The sequence below is a fragment of the Hirundo rustica genome, chromosome 3 (assembly GCF_015227805.2).
Source record: "Hirundo rustica isolate bHirRus1 chromosome 3, bHirRus1.pri.v3, whole genome shotgun sequence".
In the NCBI taxonomy this organism is placed as follows: domain Eukaryota; kingdom Metazoa; phylum Chordata; class Aves; order Passeriformes; family Hirundinidae; genus Hirundo; species Hirundo rustica.
In genome coordinates, this window is record NC_053452.1 from 84476871 (window position 1) to 84493662 (window position 16792).

Sequence of the window (16792 nt, forward strand, 5' to 3'; positions counted from 1 at the left end):
ACACCCACCTATAAATCACATCAATAACAGAAAACTGCACAGGTTCATCTCCCAGTAGCAAAAATAAATGAAAGTTGATACTCTACGCCTACTCACTACAATTCTACATGAAAGGCAAATTAAGTAAACTGAGGCAAAATTCCCCAATGCTAGCTTATTGCTTGACAAGAATGAAGTATCTACCAGCTTTCTGCCACACAGTGATGTCAGGTAAATATTTTTGTATCTGACTCTCCACCATCCTTGATTCTAGAAAATAGCCTACATTTAATAACGGAAGTCAGGACTACATGCTCAGTGTTACAACCACTAGAAATCCAGGGGCAGACTTGACAATGTTGACTTGAGCAAAAGAACTATCTATACAGTCTCTCATAGTTGAGCACAAGCTTCAAGACCAAGTTAGGAAAGAGACAGCATGGCCACTTGGTGGAAAGAGGCTCTTGAGGCTCTTGTATTTTTGTATTTTTATCAGATATATATGCAGCTTACCCTGCTGCTGAATCACAAATATGGATTTGATTAATATTTGAACTATCTTCCAGCTGCACATATGTGAATAGATGAAAATTTTATTAGCGAACAGAGTAGCAGTTTTATTAAGTATTTTAACAATTTCCAATTCAAAGATACTATTAATTCAGAACAAGTTCTTTAATATCCTCATGTGAAGAGCTCAAAGGTTTAACTGCTACAAATCTGGTAATTCCAGTTCTAAAAAACATAAACAGAGATGGAGGAAGAAGACATAAATGTTTTGAAGCTTTAGACTTTCATCCAGGAAATGCCATGCTCTAGCATAACTAGCAGTTAATAGCAAGGGGAAAACAAAAACCTTTAAAGTGCCTGAGAAGGAGACTATAGTCATGGCTAGAAGCGAGGTTGCACTACTGATTTACAGAACCGTTTGGAGCATCATTTCAAAACTCTAGGTAGTAAAAATGGCTCCAGAAAAAACATTGCTTCTGACCTATTCCTATCAGTAGTTAAGATTTTAAAAAAGAAAATTACAAAGGTATTAGATTTTTGTTTTCCACACAAGACAAACTGCATCATTAAGTGTTACATTATTGTAAGAATGAAGAGGAAACCATTTTATATATACTCTTCCATTTGAGATTTTATGATGCATGTTAAAATGTATTTCTAGGACTGAACTCCAGTGTTCTGAATACAGGAGCTTTGAGTACCCTCTTAAACCTATAAAGATGTGTAAAATGAACATTTCATTCCACACTGTAAAACTGTAATCACTTTCAACTCTATCTCCATTACTCAACAATATAAACTAACTGAAGATAAAAACATACCTCAGGACTCTTGCGATTTTGCAAAATCTGCTTGTCTGTTTCTTTGTTAGCGAAGAATCTGGTACAGCCTCGATTTAAATACTGTAATAATAAAAAAGTGGAAATGCATACTTAAAAGAAAGGAAAACATACTTTTATTTAAGGCTTGCCCTACAGGCTTGATTTAACCATTTGATACAAACAACATGGTAAGTGCTCATAATTCATTCCTTGGAAATGCATTTATTTACATCTACAAAATTAAAGAACTGCAGCAGTTACAAACTTCTATTGAAAGTTTCATGATTTTGACAACTAAAATACTTTTTTGATACAAAAAATATTCATTAAGTCACACAATAGTTTCTTACTTTTTTTTTTTCTATTAAACCTATTCAAAGAGTCCAGGATTACAGAAAAGACAACCAAAATGAGGAACCAAAAGAATTAATTTTCTGGCCTACATCTAATATGAAACTACTCATTTTTCCTCACAAAATATTTCTATAGGTTGTAGGAGACATAGTTCTATTAAAAAGCCTGAAGAATATTTAAAACTTATGGCATGGTCTAAGCAGAAGCCTTATTTAGATCCTGGCTTCTGATATCCACCTCATGTTGTGTAGTAATCTCAGATTTACTGTTCAGTAAATAAGACTGAATTTATATTTAGATAATTACTGTTGCTTTCACCAAAATGGGATCATCAGCTTTTTCTTGCTGATTTGTTCATCTGAATATAAGAACTCTGTCCAAAAGCTTGAACAGAGGCCTTTGTCTGAAGGAAGTGAACTGATTCTTTACTCTTTGATTGAATGAAGATGTGTTCTAATAGGTGAACACGGACAATTCTACTCTCTGATTAAAATTTACATGAAAAATTCCAATACCCCAACATATTCTTCAAAGCATTTCTAACAGCAGAAGAAAACTTGGTGACAAATTTAGTATTAAAACAAAGCAACAACTGTTCAAAGCTAGCTTGGTGTTTAAAGCAGTACTCAAGTTTTCTTTATCAGCCAATAAGAATGCAAAGCACAGCATATTTAAAACACAACGTATCCCTGTACTACAGCATTAGTAACACAGTCCCAGAAACTGGGGGTGGAAAGTAAAAAAGGTCATACTTTTCAAAAAGAGAGTGTGGAAACTTATCTGAAAGGCTGAGAATGTGAACCAGCATGGTTATAATTTAATACCATTTAATACATAAAATACATTTAATCATAAGATAATGGCTTTCATTTGAAAGCTAAAACCTTGAGTAAATTTATATATTAAAATAGGAAGAAATTATATTTTTAAAAGAACACAAATACACAGTTTTACATTATCATACAGTACATCTAAATACAATTGTGCTTGGTTTTGCGGTTGTTTGATTTTTTTTTTTTTTTTTAAGTGAAGTACAACACACCATCCATTGTAACTTCAGCGACCCAAACATAAGGCAATCTGACTTCCTGAAACTTAGATGTGAAAGAAGTTCAGCTTCTCGTCCCATCTACTGTTCTACAGGTACTCAGGGTACAGATTTACTGTGCAGCTCTACTTTTACAGCCATGTGATTCAGTCCAAGGCTCAAAGACCTACAAGGTTCAGCACAGAGTTTCCTCATGACCTTGAATTTCTGAAAACTTCTGCAGGTCAACCTAAAACGCAAGCTGCACACTTTCATGTGGGTTGTGCTGGAGAACGGGTGTGTAAGAAACTTGCAGAACTGTGGGGCTATTTGCATAATCCTTGGCCAAGTAAATTCCCACTTCCCCAGGGAACCTGCAGGGAAAGGATGAACTAATACAGAGGTAATGGCCACCAGTGCTGCTGCAATCCAGAGGACAGGTCCGGCAAGTGCAGCCAATGCGGAGTCTTGGTTTACACACCCAGAGCAATGTGTCCCTATTCCATGATGACCAAATGGTTGGGGAGGGGATTCCAAGGGATTACTTAAGTCAAAGGGAAGCAAGCTGAAGAGTAAAGAGAATTAAGTTATCCTTTATCTTTTAATAATGTTTTGCTTCTTTGAAAAAGATGAAAGAAAAAAACCTTAAATTTGAGATGGTCCTATTTCCAACAAAGTGTACTTTAAAGAATCCAGGCTTGAGTATTAGAACTCAAGCTAGCCCTAATTTGGACTTTGACTCAATAAGCCATAAGGCTCAAGACAAGGCGCACAATGGAGCCAGTGCAAAACTGTGACTTAAGGGATCTTTTCTAAATAACCAATTTTAGAGTTTGAGGTTTTTTATTAATATCTTCTTGTAAAAAAAAAAAAAAAAAAAGTACTTATAGGAAAATACTGATCAATCATCAAACTCTGCCTCGTGTAATATCACTATCTATTATCAGAAGCTTGAAAGATGGTATTTCTATGAATTCTGAAGCAGACATGCAGTCAACAAAATGTGGTAAAAAAAAGTGACACAAGTGTGTTTATTCAGCACCATTTTATGATGAAAATGAAGGAGCAAATTAGAATAAAGAACACAAAGTGTTTTCCCATAAAGTGATACTTAATGAAAGTTTAGTGCAATATGGGTAATAAACTTTAAGAATATTTATATTCATTCACAGGCTTAAAAAGATGAAACTTATCCTAAGGTTTTGTTTGTTTGTTTTTTAATTAAAGATAATCTACTTTAAAGGAGAGAAAAAATTGTGTTAATTTTTTTCAATTTAACATGCAGAGGGGACCTTTCACATGCAAGGAACTCAGAATTCAAATAGTAACTTATGATAAAGCAATAAAATCCTTAATGGAAATTAAAGCGCCTGCTACAGTCTTAGTAGATGTCAAAAAAAACGTTGCACCATGATAAGGCTGGTGTGACTATAAACTCTTTATACATGAAATATGCAAGAAAGTGTCCTCTGTAAAAGAACTCAGGCTGTTAAGTATTGTCCTGCAACAACCTGAATTTAAGAAGGTTTTCAGTCTGACCTGACATCTACAACCTTGGGTGCTCTCATGAGCAGAATTTTTGATTTAAAAAAAAATCTTCAAGAGCAGGTAGGCAGCATATTCTAGAAATAAAAATCTATTAACTTGAAGAAATAAATTTAAATGGAAAATTGCGTACAATTTGCACACAAAAAATGCACAATAAAAACATGTACTTGAAAATCTGTTCAACATCTAGGCTTTAAAACATACAAGAGAATACTGCAGAGTAACTGCAGAGTAAAGAAGAAAGTTTTGAAAATTAGCTCCACATTTTACAAATACAAGTGGTGTTGGCTGTTCTTAAATATTGTGTTTGTTGGGTGTTCCAAAAGAAAAACTTTCCTTCTAGGAAATGGAAGCAGTTCTTTCCTAATAAGTGTCAGAACAAGTTTCCATCACATAGGTCAGTACAAATAGACAAAATATAAAAAGATACAAATTAACTATTTAAAGAAATAATGTAAGGTCTATGAAGACTGTTGGGAATGCCTTGAGAAAGTCAAGAAACTTGTCCTAGAATACTGCCATGGTTATTAGAAAGCAAGATCACCTTGGTACCACAGTACAGATGCACACAACATGGGAGTGCAGCTCTGTGCCCATTCCCTGGCTCATCCATAAGGAGAGAGTGACTTGGCCAAGCCAAGAGGCAGCAGCTGCCTCTTTGGTGACCAGCGTACCCCCACCTTGCCCACAGCCAGTGCACTGATTTAGGTCTTGCTTGTGCAACCCCTGCTTTGCACAAAACTGGTAGGACATTGGTATATTTAAAGCTTCTAGCCCTCTGCCGAATTTTGATGGAATTGAGTACAAAAGGGAAAGCAACAGATAAGCGCAGTCAAAGTTTTATTTAGAAATCCAAGTAGGAAGATCAACCAACAAAGAAAACAGTCAGCACAATAACTTAATTCTTTGTTTGCAATGCTTCTCATCTCATTTAAGATCAAGGAAGTCTAAAGAAATGACAGTTATTTAGCTTATGTCCTTGTAATTCAAAACCCAAGAGATTTGCTCTGTGTATTTTAGGAATACACAGAATTCTGCTTCCATGATGTTCCAAGCCAAATAAAAGGCAAGAAATGGTGAGAGATGGAAACAAATGACAGAACACAAGCAAACGACTGACTAGTGTTTACTAGGAGATTTGATTTGCACTGAAGAAATTCACACCTGATATATCCAGCAGAGCCCGTAACATGACTAACAGCTGGGTGTGCAACAGTATATTTTCTGGAAAAGCACAAATTCTTCAATTTTAAGACAGAGAAAAAATATAGGAATTCTTCCAGAAAAGAAAAATTTCCGGTAGCTTTATTCCAAGATCAAATAGATTTAAAAGAAAATCTGGTTGTTGTTTTGTTTTGGGGTGGTGTTTTTGTTGGGGTTTTTTTGTGGTGGTTTTTTTTTTTGTGTGTGTGTTTTTTTTAAATTAGGAATGAGTCTGTCAAAAATAATAAATAGAGATGTTAATATGATCTATATGAAAAATCCATATGATAAGATTTACAGATGCTGACTCTGATACTCACCCTAAAGTTGTCAGGAGAGCTTAGATAGAGCTTTTCCCTAATGTCTTCTGGAGCACCAGCACAAAGCCTGTAAAAGATATGATAATTCCTCTCTTCTTTGCCTTGCACACAGATCCTAGATTTCTCCAGAAGGTAGTGTGACACAAATCCACCAACCACCGAGTTCTAGGAAGAAGAAATTTTTTTTCTGATTATCTGAGTATTTGTTGCATTATTTGAAATTCAAGTTTTCAATTTACTTTTGCCTGATCATGACTCACTCAATAGAAATGTCTCCAAAGAAAATTAAAAGCTACCTATACCTAACACATATTAAGCCTAAAAAATAAAAAAAACATCGCCTTTACCATTACTTCTTTCCCCAGCTCATATATTGTATATACATACACTCTTCTTAAAAGGTCTTCTCCACCCCAAAAAGAAGAAATCTGTAGCAGAACCGAGGGAGTTAAAGCAAAGAGCACTGCTACAGCCATCCTTACACTTTTTGGATGACAGCACTATTACAACCTTCTTTAGTTGCATTTCACTGAGACTCTCGTAAAATAAAAGGAAGGGTTAAAATAATAGAGTACATATTTGGACAACATCTTAGTTAAATTGATTATGACACAACATTTTATTTCCAACACTTGCACTTCTTTATTGAGAAGGAATTCTGACACAGATTTTTGAAAGCTATCTGTTATCATTCCTATCCCTCCCTGCCTAGAGAAACCTTAAGAGCAAGGAAATTCCTGATCTTAATGACCATTACAGGAACTAAGAAGGATTAACTGACTGACAAGTTTGATTGCAGTTATGCAGTCATTCCCTTGTTCAAGAGGTCTCAGTCTGTACTCATATCACTTTGAGAAACCAGACCTAAAAGGTGATCACAAAGTGAGATGTGATGTATTGTAATAAAGGGGCTCAAGTAAACAGGCTGATCTTGCAGTGGAAAGCTGAAACAAGCTTTGAAGCAGTTTCTAAAGATACTTGGAGGGCTACTTGCTTCAGCTGAAGTAATTAAACTGAAACTCCACCATAAGGGTTGATGGGTAGATGGACAGACCACAAATTCATCATCAGATAATGATCCTATAATTTTAAGTAAAAATTTTGATCCTTTCCATAACTTTATTAAAATGAACCAGACCAACAGATAAAGTCCCTCTACTCAGAAAGGAATTTAGTTATTTACTATCTAAACCACTAACAAAGCTTTGAAGTTAAATTACAAACCAAGTGGTGAAAACTTAGGAAGAGACTGCAAGCTCAAGACGAGATAATGAGCTTCAAGTCTGCAGGGAAAGAAACAAATTCTTGCAGTTGATCTGTCCTCAGTCAGAAGGATGAGGAAGCATGTATGTAATCTCCAGAGAACATCACCAGGAGTCTTCAGCTTGGACATACAGTCCAACCATACAGTCTTCCTTAATTGTGGAACATGTATATACATATGCCACTCAAACAAAACTACACCGGAACAAAGAAAATTTTCCTTAAGATACACAGCTGAATAGTATTTCTATCAAAAAACCAATTCCTTGACGTCTGTCACACACAGATTACTATGTAAAGTCCCAAACTTTCATACAAATACATAAAAAAATCAGTAATTTGCTTGAAGTTGAAATATATTTATGTCTAATACACAACTCACACTTACTTGTGCATTAAAGGAATGGATGAATACCTAACAGCAAGTGAGATAATTTTCATATGAGAAGAATCACATATGCATTGGAGGGATCCATTTTTAATCTTTTGTGGGTGAAAGCAATTTTCCTATTGACTTGCCACTGCCTTCCAGTAATGAGACAGTACACTGTGGCTCTGGTTTTTCTTTCAAGGTGACACAATACAAATCGAATCTGTAAAGTAGGACAGTGGCTATCTGCTGCAAGACTAGTAAGTCTGTTCAGCCTTCTGCCAGTCCAGCATTTCCATTTTATGGCAAAAAAAAATCATCACTTGTTATCTGTAACAAAATTCCAGTACCTTTTCATTGAAGTGTATTTCAACAAATTTCCCAAAACGACTGCTGTTGTTGTTGCGAACAGTCTTTGCATTTCCAAAAGCTTCTAAGAGGGGATTTGCTGTTTAAAAAAATTAATTTTTGTAGTATTAAAATTCAATCAAGAAACTTCCAAAAAGAGAGAATAAATATAATTAATTGGGGAACTTATTTGGAATAAGGTTTGAAAATCAAAGGAAAAATATTATCCATTAGAAATAATATATTTTGCAAATAATACTGGATATATTGTGGTGGAACATAAAATTAAGTACTTAAGTATCTCATAACACTGCAACATACTTGAATCAATACTACAAGAAATTCAGAGACAAATGCCAAAGATTATTTAGTGATGCCCTTCTATAGGTAAATAACTGATATATAAACTACGTGAGACAACACAGAATTTGACACTTCCCAAATATTCATTATTCATGAAATCTAAACTACCCACTTATTCCACAGACAAAAATGCCACTTAAATGTCATGCATGCAATGTATTAGATAGATTTGGAAATTAATAAATATTATATTAGAAAAGTGTGTTGATTTCAAAAGCCACTTAACACTGCCCTTTCAAATTAGGTCAATCAAGTGACTGACTGATTTTATTTTTTACTGGCTGCTGCTTTTCAGCATGTTAAAGCCCATACAGAAAGAGTGGCAGCAAGCAATCTAATTCTCATATATATATATATATATATATATATACACACACAAACATCATGCACAGTTTAAGCAGTTTGAAATTCTCTATCAGTTATGAAATAGAAGGCCTCTGAAAGACTGCATTTTGCTAGCTTTGAAGATCAAAGAAAAATAGTTTACTGAATCAAGTTAACAATAAACCACTGAAAATATCTGCAAGATATTTTAAGGCTTCTAGCTAAAAATAAGCACTGGAAATGGAGTGAGCAGAAACTCAGATTTAAAACTCCACTGACAACCATTTAAGTATCTGCTCCTACAAAAATTAAAGAATGAAGGAATGACATGAATGGATAAAATATGGGTGATAATACATTGTGTAATAGGACATGAGAATTAACTTTTTTTTGTTTGGCTGTAATTTCATTTTTTTAACAATTAAATTATCTAAAAATGCAAATCTGACTTCTTACAAGATCTCTGGTAACTATTGAGGCATTTTATGTAATATTAAGTTTTAAAGAAAGGACTGTGAATAAAACCAAATTGCACAAGGTCTTTCAGCTAGGCTGAAGGTTCCTCTAGTAATACATATGCCACAAGCAAATTCATTAAAATCATGCCTAAAAACTTCCAGAATTCATGCATCAGATACTGTTCTAAATTAAAAAGCCCAAACTCTTTGAGGAATACCTACAAGTACCAATTAATTTGCACCAGGGATTATCCAACTCTTGCCCACTTTCTGCCACTTTAGCACATAGTGGATTTCACTAAGGAACTGGTTTAAGCAGACTGACAGCAACAAGAGATTAAAGCCTGCAGTACTTTTCTTGAATAAGTGGTTCAAATTTGAACAGAAAAATTTAAAGCAAAAGTAAATATTTTTTTAAGAAAATGACACAGTCAAGAAACTTCAAAATAAATTTATTCCATGCTATAGAGGACTAAAACTGATGTATGAGGGATTATTAGATTGCCTGAGGGTTGTGGTTTTTTTCAGATATTTCTATTTTCTCAAAAAGCTATTGTCTGTTTAATTAGGAAGTACATGCAGCATTTCAACACAAGCTCTCTTCACCTTGTTTGAGAGTCTACTGTAAAGATAGATACAGTCAAAGTGCTGTTCTGAATTATGTGATTTCTGACATAAAAAAAGATATAACAGAAAAATGATCCAGAATAATCATTTAAAAGAACTTCCCTACTTTATTCGACCTTGAGAGCTTGATAGTGAGGAGGAGGAATTACATTTTCCTGGTACTAACAGATAATAATGAAAAAACAGTCCTGTCTTTGCAGATTTTATGCAGTTTAAAATTCCATTTTGAGTACCACCTCAAGGACATTATCTATGCAAAGTTCAATTCAAACACACACAAACATTTTCTAGATAAATGACTGTATGATACTATAATAAATGAAAATAAAGTAAATCATAAATTTCAAAAAAAGTTTCAAAACCTAGGATCAGGATCAACTACCTGTAAATTATGCTCTAGAAAGTCTGATAGTATTAATATGCTAGCTTTTATTCCCTTGCTGTTGAGTCACATTTCTGGGGGAAAAAAAAAAAAAAAAAAAAAAAGTTGGAACCTTTAGTTAAGTGAAAGAAACTTCAATACCTTCTACAATTCTATCATCAATATCTTGGCCACTGCCATAGGATTCTGTCAAATACCTGTAAAGCAAGATAAAAATATCAGTATCATTCATCTCATGTGAGATTTCCTCAATTAAGCAGGGTATAACATGGCTGCGCACAAATACTAACTAATTAACATAGGGAAAGAATTCTGATTTTAAGTTTCAAATACCTATGCACTTTGAAATAAACTTTACTTTAAACTTTTGACTTTTCTTTTTTGTTAAAACAAAAATATTCTTTCACACTTGAATTTTTTTTCAATACGCCAAGGCCGGCTAGAAATTTCTTTTCAACATGTATATGAAAATTATAGTTCAATAGAAATATAATCAAACGATTACTGTATTATCTGTATTTATTAATAATCTTATTAAACACATAAGGTTTCATGTCTGTTTCCTGAATTTAAGACTGTTGCCCTCCATACAGTTTCTGTATTCATAACTATCAGTGTTAATAAAAAAAACCCAGAGATGGTGAGGATAAGAAATTACAGGTGTATTATTAAGGCAAGATTCAATTTATTAACTGAAGAAAGAATCAGAAAATAAAACCACAATGTACTTGCTCCAAAGTTCCAGTCTTTTTTAATTTTTTTTTTTTCTCCTGCTCACAGGGCATGCTTTCTGGAAAATTACAGGTGAATCTGGGACAAGTTAAAAACAGCTCTTGAAAATGGGGCCTTCCAAAAAACTTCAGAAGCGCAAAAAGAGCTGTACTAGTACCTTCTAATTCCTAATTACACAAGGGCAAAATCTTCCCGCTTTTAAAACTCAGTTATGTTTTGTACAGGGACTCTGTGGTGGAGGGTGGTGGGAAGAAGCAACAGCAATGGTATTTGTCAGTTGTGTAATGAGCTCTTCCTTTGCTAAGAAGCAGAAGAAAAATCTCCTTTAAGAACATCTCTTGTGAGACATTCTTCCAGTGCCTGCTGGCTTTTTTTGTTATTCTTATCAGGAATAGAGTCACGATGTCCCCTGTAAAAAATCGTTACTCGCACCTTGCAGTAATTCTTACAGCTGTCTATGAAAGGTTGCACAGGGGCAGTGCAGAGCAGTATGAAGAACAGACAGGCAGTTGTGACAATTCTTCAGGGGATGTGGAAAATAATACCTCTACTATAGAGAAATGCTAGAAAATACATCATGTTAGGGAAAAGGGAATTAAATATTTATAGAGGGAAACAAGTCCAAGGCGGGGCAAGGGAGCCTATTTACAATGCTCACACTGTGCTTCCCTGCATAATCAGGCCACCTATGACATAGGTGTATTTAATGATGCAGTTCTTCCAAGTTACAGTGTTCCAGAGAGATAAAAAAGTGTTCCAGGCCATTAAAAGATAATGCAGATATGGAAAAAAAGATAATGCAGACATGGAAGCAAGGCTGATATAGATCAGCAATATGACTTCCATGTAGTTTAATATGTTTGATTTAGTACTGGTACATGAGCATCAATAAATAAATAAATCCCACTATTCAGTCTTATTCAGTAAACTAAGGTAATGTATAATAAAGTTAAAAAGATACTCAAATTTAAAAAAAAAAATATATAAATACACATTTAAGGCAAAACCAACAGTGTTTTGCAAGATACAGTTAAAATATCTGGCGATGTTTTTTATCAGCCACAATACCACATGTGCAATACCAAAATGACGGCATCATAAACCATAATAACTACATGATGTCTCTACAATTGAATTAAAGTTTCTGTGAGTATGTAGCTGTTTCTATACATTATCATGTCAGCATTTAACTCAATTTCTTGTAATGAAGTGCATGTAGAATCTAATACATATCTTACTGAACTGTATCTTAAACCCACTGATTACCTTAGTTTGCTCTGCCTCTATGTCAACCAAATGCATAAACAGAAGAGACTCACATACTAGCTTTGGTGCAAACATACAAACCTCAAAACAAATTTAGTGTTTTCTGTCTTCCCAGCTCCTGATTCTCCAGAGACTATGATGGATTGACTCATCTTAAGCACTTTCATGTCACGGAATGCTTTATCAGCTTAAAAAGAAGAACATGACAAAAATTAATACTCAGCAGAATTGCAAGGATAATGTTAAGCTACAATGCAAAAATTAAAATGCAACATTTGCAGGAATAGAAACTAAATCTTTACAATTGAACCCATTACAGTTTATTAAATTCTGTTTCCCTTTAATTTATACTACAGTTGTAATTCTTCCAACACTGACATATAAGAAACTTGAAGTCTTGGAAACAAAGGCCTACCCAACAATATCCAGAATAAAATAAAATAAAATCAATCATCTAGAACTAAATCTTTTTAATTAAGTGTTTACAAAATAGAAATCAATGTTAGTTTTATATATTTTTAGAAGGGAACCTTTCAGCTGTACTTTGCAACAAGTAAAATCTGAGGAAACTTGGGAAAACTCTCTCTTGTTATGCAACAGGTACTAAAACCCCAGCTAATTATATTTTTGATTTCAAAATAAAATATAAAACAGTGAGAAGGCTTTTAACACTTCAAACTTTGATTATAGTGTCCAATTATTTTTTATTTTCAAAAGTGACTGAAATCAGATTTAAGCCATTAATAACATTTCAATGTACTTTCTGTCTGTAACACAAGCATATAAAAGGAAACAATGTATGTGCTCTGACAATGCAATAGAAGGCAAAGAAAATACTACAGTGAAAGACAGTGCCAATCATTATTACACCTTTTTCACTTATAAAAATTGAATTTCTTTATTTCTTTTTTAATTTTTTTTAATGGTTGCAAATTATATTTAAACTGCTTAGACTTAAAACACTGGAAGCACAGAACAATCCTAACAGAGCTGGCAATTTACAGGTGTAGCTGCTGCAGATGGCAATTTACAGATAACCCTGAAGTATTCAACATTTGTTTTTTAAGAGACAAATACAAGCTCAATACATACCAATTGCAAAAACATGTGGTGGCAATGTTCCCAGCGATCTACCCTGGTATTTTTTAATAGTATCTGAAGAATAAAACTTCGGTATATCAAAGTATGGATTCACTGCAATAAGAATGTTGGCTACATAGGTCTGCGAAGAAAACAATGAACAGCAAATTACTAGGCAGTATCCAAGCACATGGTTAACAGCAATTGTCTATTACTACTGCAGATGATAGCCTCCGTAAAACAACTGCAATTATTATTCTCTCCAGCTAATGCAAATACAAGACAGGATATATTTTTAGAATTCCTTTAATTATCTTCTCAGCATTTCTGTGAAATTATCCTGGGAAAATTTCCTAACCACTGAGCTGTGGAGTATGTCCTGAATGTGACCTTTCTCCCAATCTCCTTTTAAATTATTTCCTTTTGTTTGCAATGCTGGATCAAGGATGAGATGTCATAACCTCCTGCTCAAAAGTGAAAAAACTAAGCTCATGGATAGCATAACACACTGTCCCTCCAGTGAAGAGGATAGCTTTTCAATATCTAATGGAAGCAACCCAGCAGGAAGGACTGACTGGATCCTGCCTGGGAATGCATTCAAGCCGGGCAATAAAAGCATTCAGCCAAGAGAAAATTAGCTATAGCTGCTTCCACAGAGAGAAATACAGAATGCAAATGTTCTCTCACAGAGAAGGTATTTGAGAAGAATCTCAGACAAAGGCTGCTTTTTACCTTTCCATAGGACAAGGAAAACTGAAAAGAGGGGGGTTTTTTAATGCTTCTGAAAGAAAATCTCATAGCTGGATTATAATTGCCAGGTTACATACAGGAAAGAAAAGGTGTCAGAATCAAATTAAAAATCATATTTGCAGGAAAAGATCTGAAGAAAATGAGAAAAAGACCTGAAAAGAACCCTTTCACTTGAATAACTTATATGCTTTGTTGTTACTGAGAATGTCCCTAGAAAACTGAAATTTGGAGACTATTGTGTGATACGTTAATAGAAGGCTGGATCACACAATATATAACGTTTCTTAGATAGTTCTGTTTTCAGCAATTATTCCACTGAAGGAAAACTTTTCTTCAAGAGCTGCAAGTACTAGTATTAATTTTCCTTTTAATAACAAGATAAATATTGCTAACCAGGATTTTTAAAAAGGCATAAAGCTGTTTACAAGGGAAATGTATCTCAATTATAAACTGGGAATTTTGTTGTTTTTTTCCTTGAGAAAATACACATGTTCTGGACAACATATTAGTAGTACTTGTTTACACTGAAGTAAAAGGCTTTATGAACAAAAATACTTTCCTACTCCATGATCAGTTCATATTCAGAATTTTACTTCTTGGGGGGTTTTATTGTTGGTTAGGTTTCTTTAAGGATTATTTTTCCAGAACAGCATTCAAATGGCCATTTTTATTTATTTATTTTAAAGCTGATGCTTGATCTTGAGCCGTAAAAAATTTAAAGCTATGAAAATTAACTGCAACAGAAGAAAAGAATTATACTTTCTTTTTATGTTTATATAGAAGTGTTTAGCTAAATTAATTTGACAATATATGCTAAAAGAAAAGTTGATTATTTTAACACAGACACTTAAAAATATGTAGAACTGTTCTGTATTATCCCTAGCCAGCTTTCTATTAGGATTAGAAAGAAAGAAAGAAAGAAAGAAAGAAAGAAAGAAAGAAAGAAAGAAAGGAAAGAAAGAAAGGAAAGAAAGAAAGAAAAGAAAGAAAGGAAGAAAGAAAGGAAGAAAGAAAAGAAGAAAGAAAAGAAGAAAGAAAGAAAGAAAGAAAGAAAGAAAGAAAGAAAGAAAGAAAGAAAGAAAGAAAACTCTTATCTTCTGTTTCACAGCTGTCAGTGTCTTGGCAGATGGCGAGGACAAAATCTAATTTAGCCAGAATTCATTAAGTACAATTAGGCAATTTGATAGCAATATAAAAGATTAAGATGGACATCTGAGCTAGGAGGTGTCAAAGACGGCACCTGTTTGCTTCGTTCAAAAATAATGAAGAAAGAAAACCATCTTCGTTAACAGTGAAGTAAGTGACCTGCAGGAACATTTGTGATACAAAGCTGTGCTATGGTTGCACACAAACCGTCATGCAGAGAAAAACCTATTGCTCTGCCTGCAGAAAATCAGATGGGATTGATTCTGATCTAAAAGTATAATGTAAGGAAAAAAAGGCAAACAAAAAGGCCTGCAACATTGACCTTTCCTTGGTAGCAGTTCTGTCATAGGAAAAAAAAAAACAGAGGTGGAAACACTTGGTGAATTTTTGAAAGGACATCTCTATTAGACTGGTTGTCATGACACACAATACTTACATAAATTCTGTCCTTACTGTACCGAACTTTGATATTGTGAAGTAGAGTGGCTTCATTTAAATACATTAGGGAACCTGCAAGTAAAAAACAATCACATACCATTAAGAGCTTGGGACTACCTTTAAGTACAGACAAAAAACTAAATCTTGAATTAAGGAGAATTTTCTTCCTCTCTCTTTGTTTACAGTTTAATCCTATAATTTCTTTACACTTGTCTTGAGGCAGGAGTACTGACTCAACATACATTTTAAAAACCACAGACCTGCTCTTAACTGTACACTTGGAGTTACAGAAAGCTGCTGAACAAAGAGTTGGACGGCAGGAGCCACAAATACAGGCTCTGCTCAGCGTAAGCTCCTTTAACCAGCCAGTCAAACACGGTGCTGCCTTCATACCAGCCTCTAAGCACAGAAACTGGTGCCTACCAAAATCCCTACCAATGACTGTTTCCTTCCTTCCAGCTCCCCTCTCCAATCTCAGCCACAGTGTCCCCAGGGTAATGCCACCCAACTGACATTTGGAGTAACAGCTGGCTCCTGGTGATTTTTGAATTGATAAATATAAACATCTAATCTGGATCTGGAGGCAGCAACAGCAGCATCACAACACCAGACTTCCCTGCTTCAATTCTGAATTTTGAGTACTAGGCCTCCTCAGAGAAACTGTTAGGGGATGAAAAAAAAAAATGCTAACACATCAAAACCTAGCTGTATTTTTCTCCTTTGTTCTTTAACATAAAACACCTGACCCTGAGATTAGCTCAGTTGGATAGAACATGGTGCTACTAAGACCAGTGTTATGGATTTGATCCCTGTATGGTCTATTATTCATTTAAGGGCTGGACTCAATGATCATCGTGGTCCTTTCCAGATGAGAACATTCTGTGATTCTGTAACTGCTGAAATGTTACAGGGTGGTAGCACTCACAGAAAGCTTCAGACTGTATGGATACACATTCTGGCAAAGCTAGTCCTTGTTTTCAGCAATAAAGCACTGGAAAGTGTCAGCAGACTTAATTACAGAGGTAATTTCCAGTTCCCACTGTAACACTTAAAAATATTATCCCTAAACCAAATGAGGGTATTAGTTATTGCACAGCCTCCATTTTCAAATATGCTCAATCCTTTTTATCTCAATGCTTAAAATCAAATTTACACACTATTTTGTGTAGTGACAGCTGACAGACTGTCACTCTGATAAACCTTACAGCAGTAATGCAGTATAAAAACTTGTATATATCCAACTATTGTGGATGGAGTAAGCACTGCACTGTTAATGTCTTTTTAAGGAAAGACTGGGCATGGCACTTAATGCCACAGTCTAGTTGACACAGTGGTGTTAGGTCAGAGGTTGGACTCAGTGATCTCAGAGGGTCTTTTCCAACCTAATTGGCTCTGTGATTCTGTAATAGTAACCGCTACCTTGCACCTCACACAAGGGTCACACACACACCTCTCATCTACAATGACCAACAAAGTAGTTTCA

General features: G+C 34.5%; 1 protein-coding gene across 5 annotated transcripts in view; it reads right to left on the bottom strand.

Moving 5' to 3' along the window:
• MYO6 (myosin VI) overlaps positions 1–16792 on the bottom strand; it is a 103301-nt gene that overhangs the window by 48194 nt on the left and 38315 nt on the right. For all 5 annotated transcript variants that reach the window (XM_040058397.1, XM_040058395.1, XM_040058394.1 and 2 more), the window contains exons 4-10: positions 15308–15381; positions 12988–13117; positions 11977–12082; positions 10039–10094; positions 7746–7843; positions 5763–5927; positions 1311–1391 (exon numbers count right to left, since the gene is read on the bottom strand). In XM_040058397.1, coding sequence (XP_039914331.1) covers positions 1311–1391; positions 5763–5927; positions 7746–7843; positions 10039–10094; positions 11977–12082; positions 12988–13117; positions 15308–15381 — 710 coding nt within the window. The remainder of the gene's footprint in view (positions 1–1310; positions 1392–5762; positions 5928–7745; positions 7844–10038; positions 10095–11976; positions 12083–12987; positions 13118–15307; positions 15382–16792) is intronic.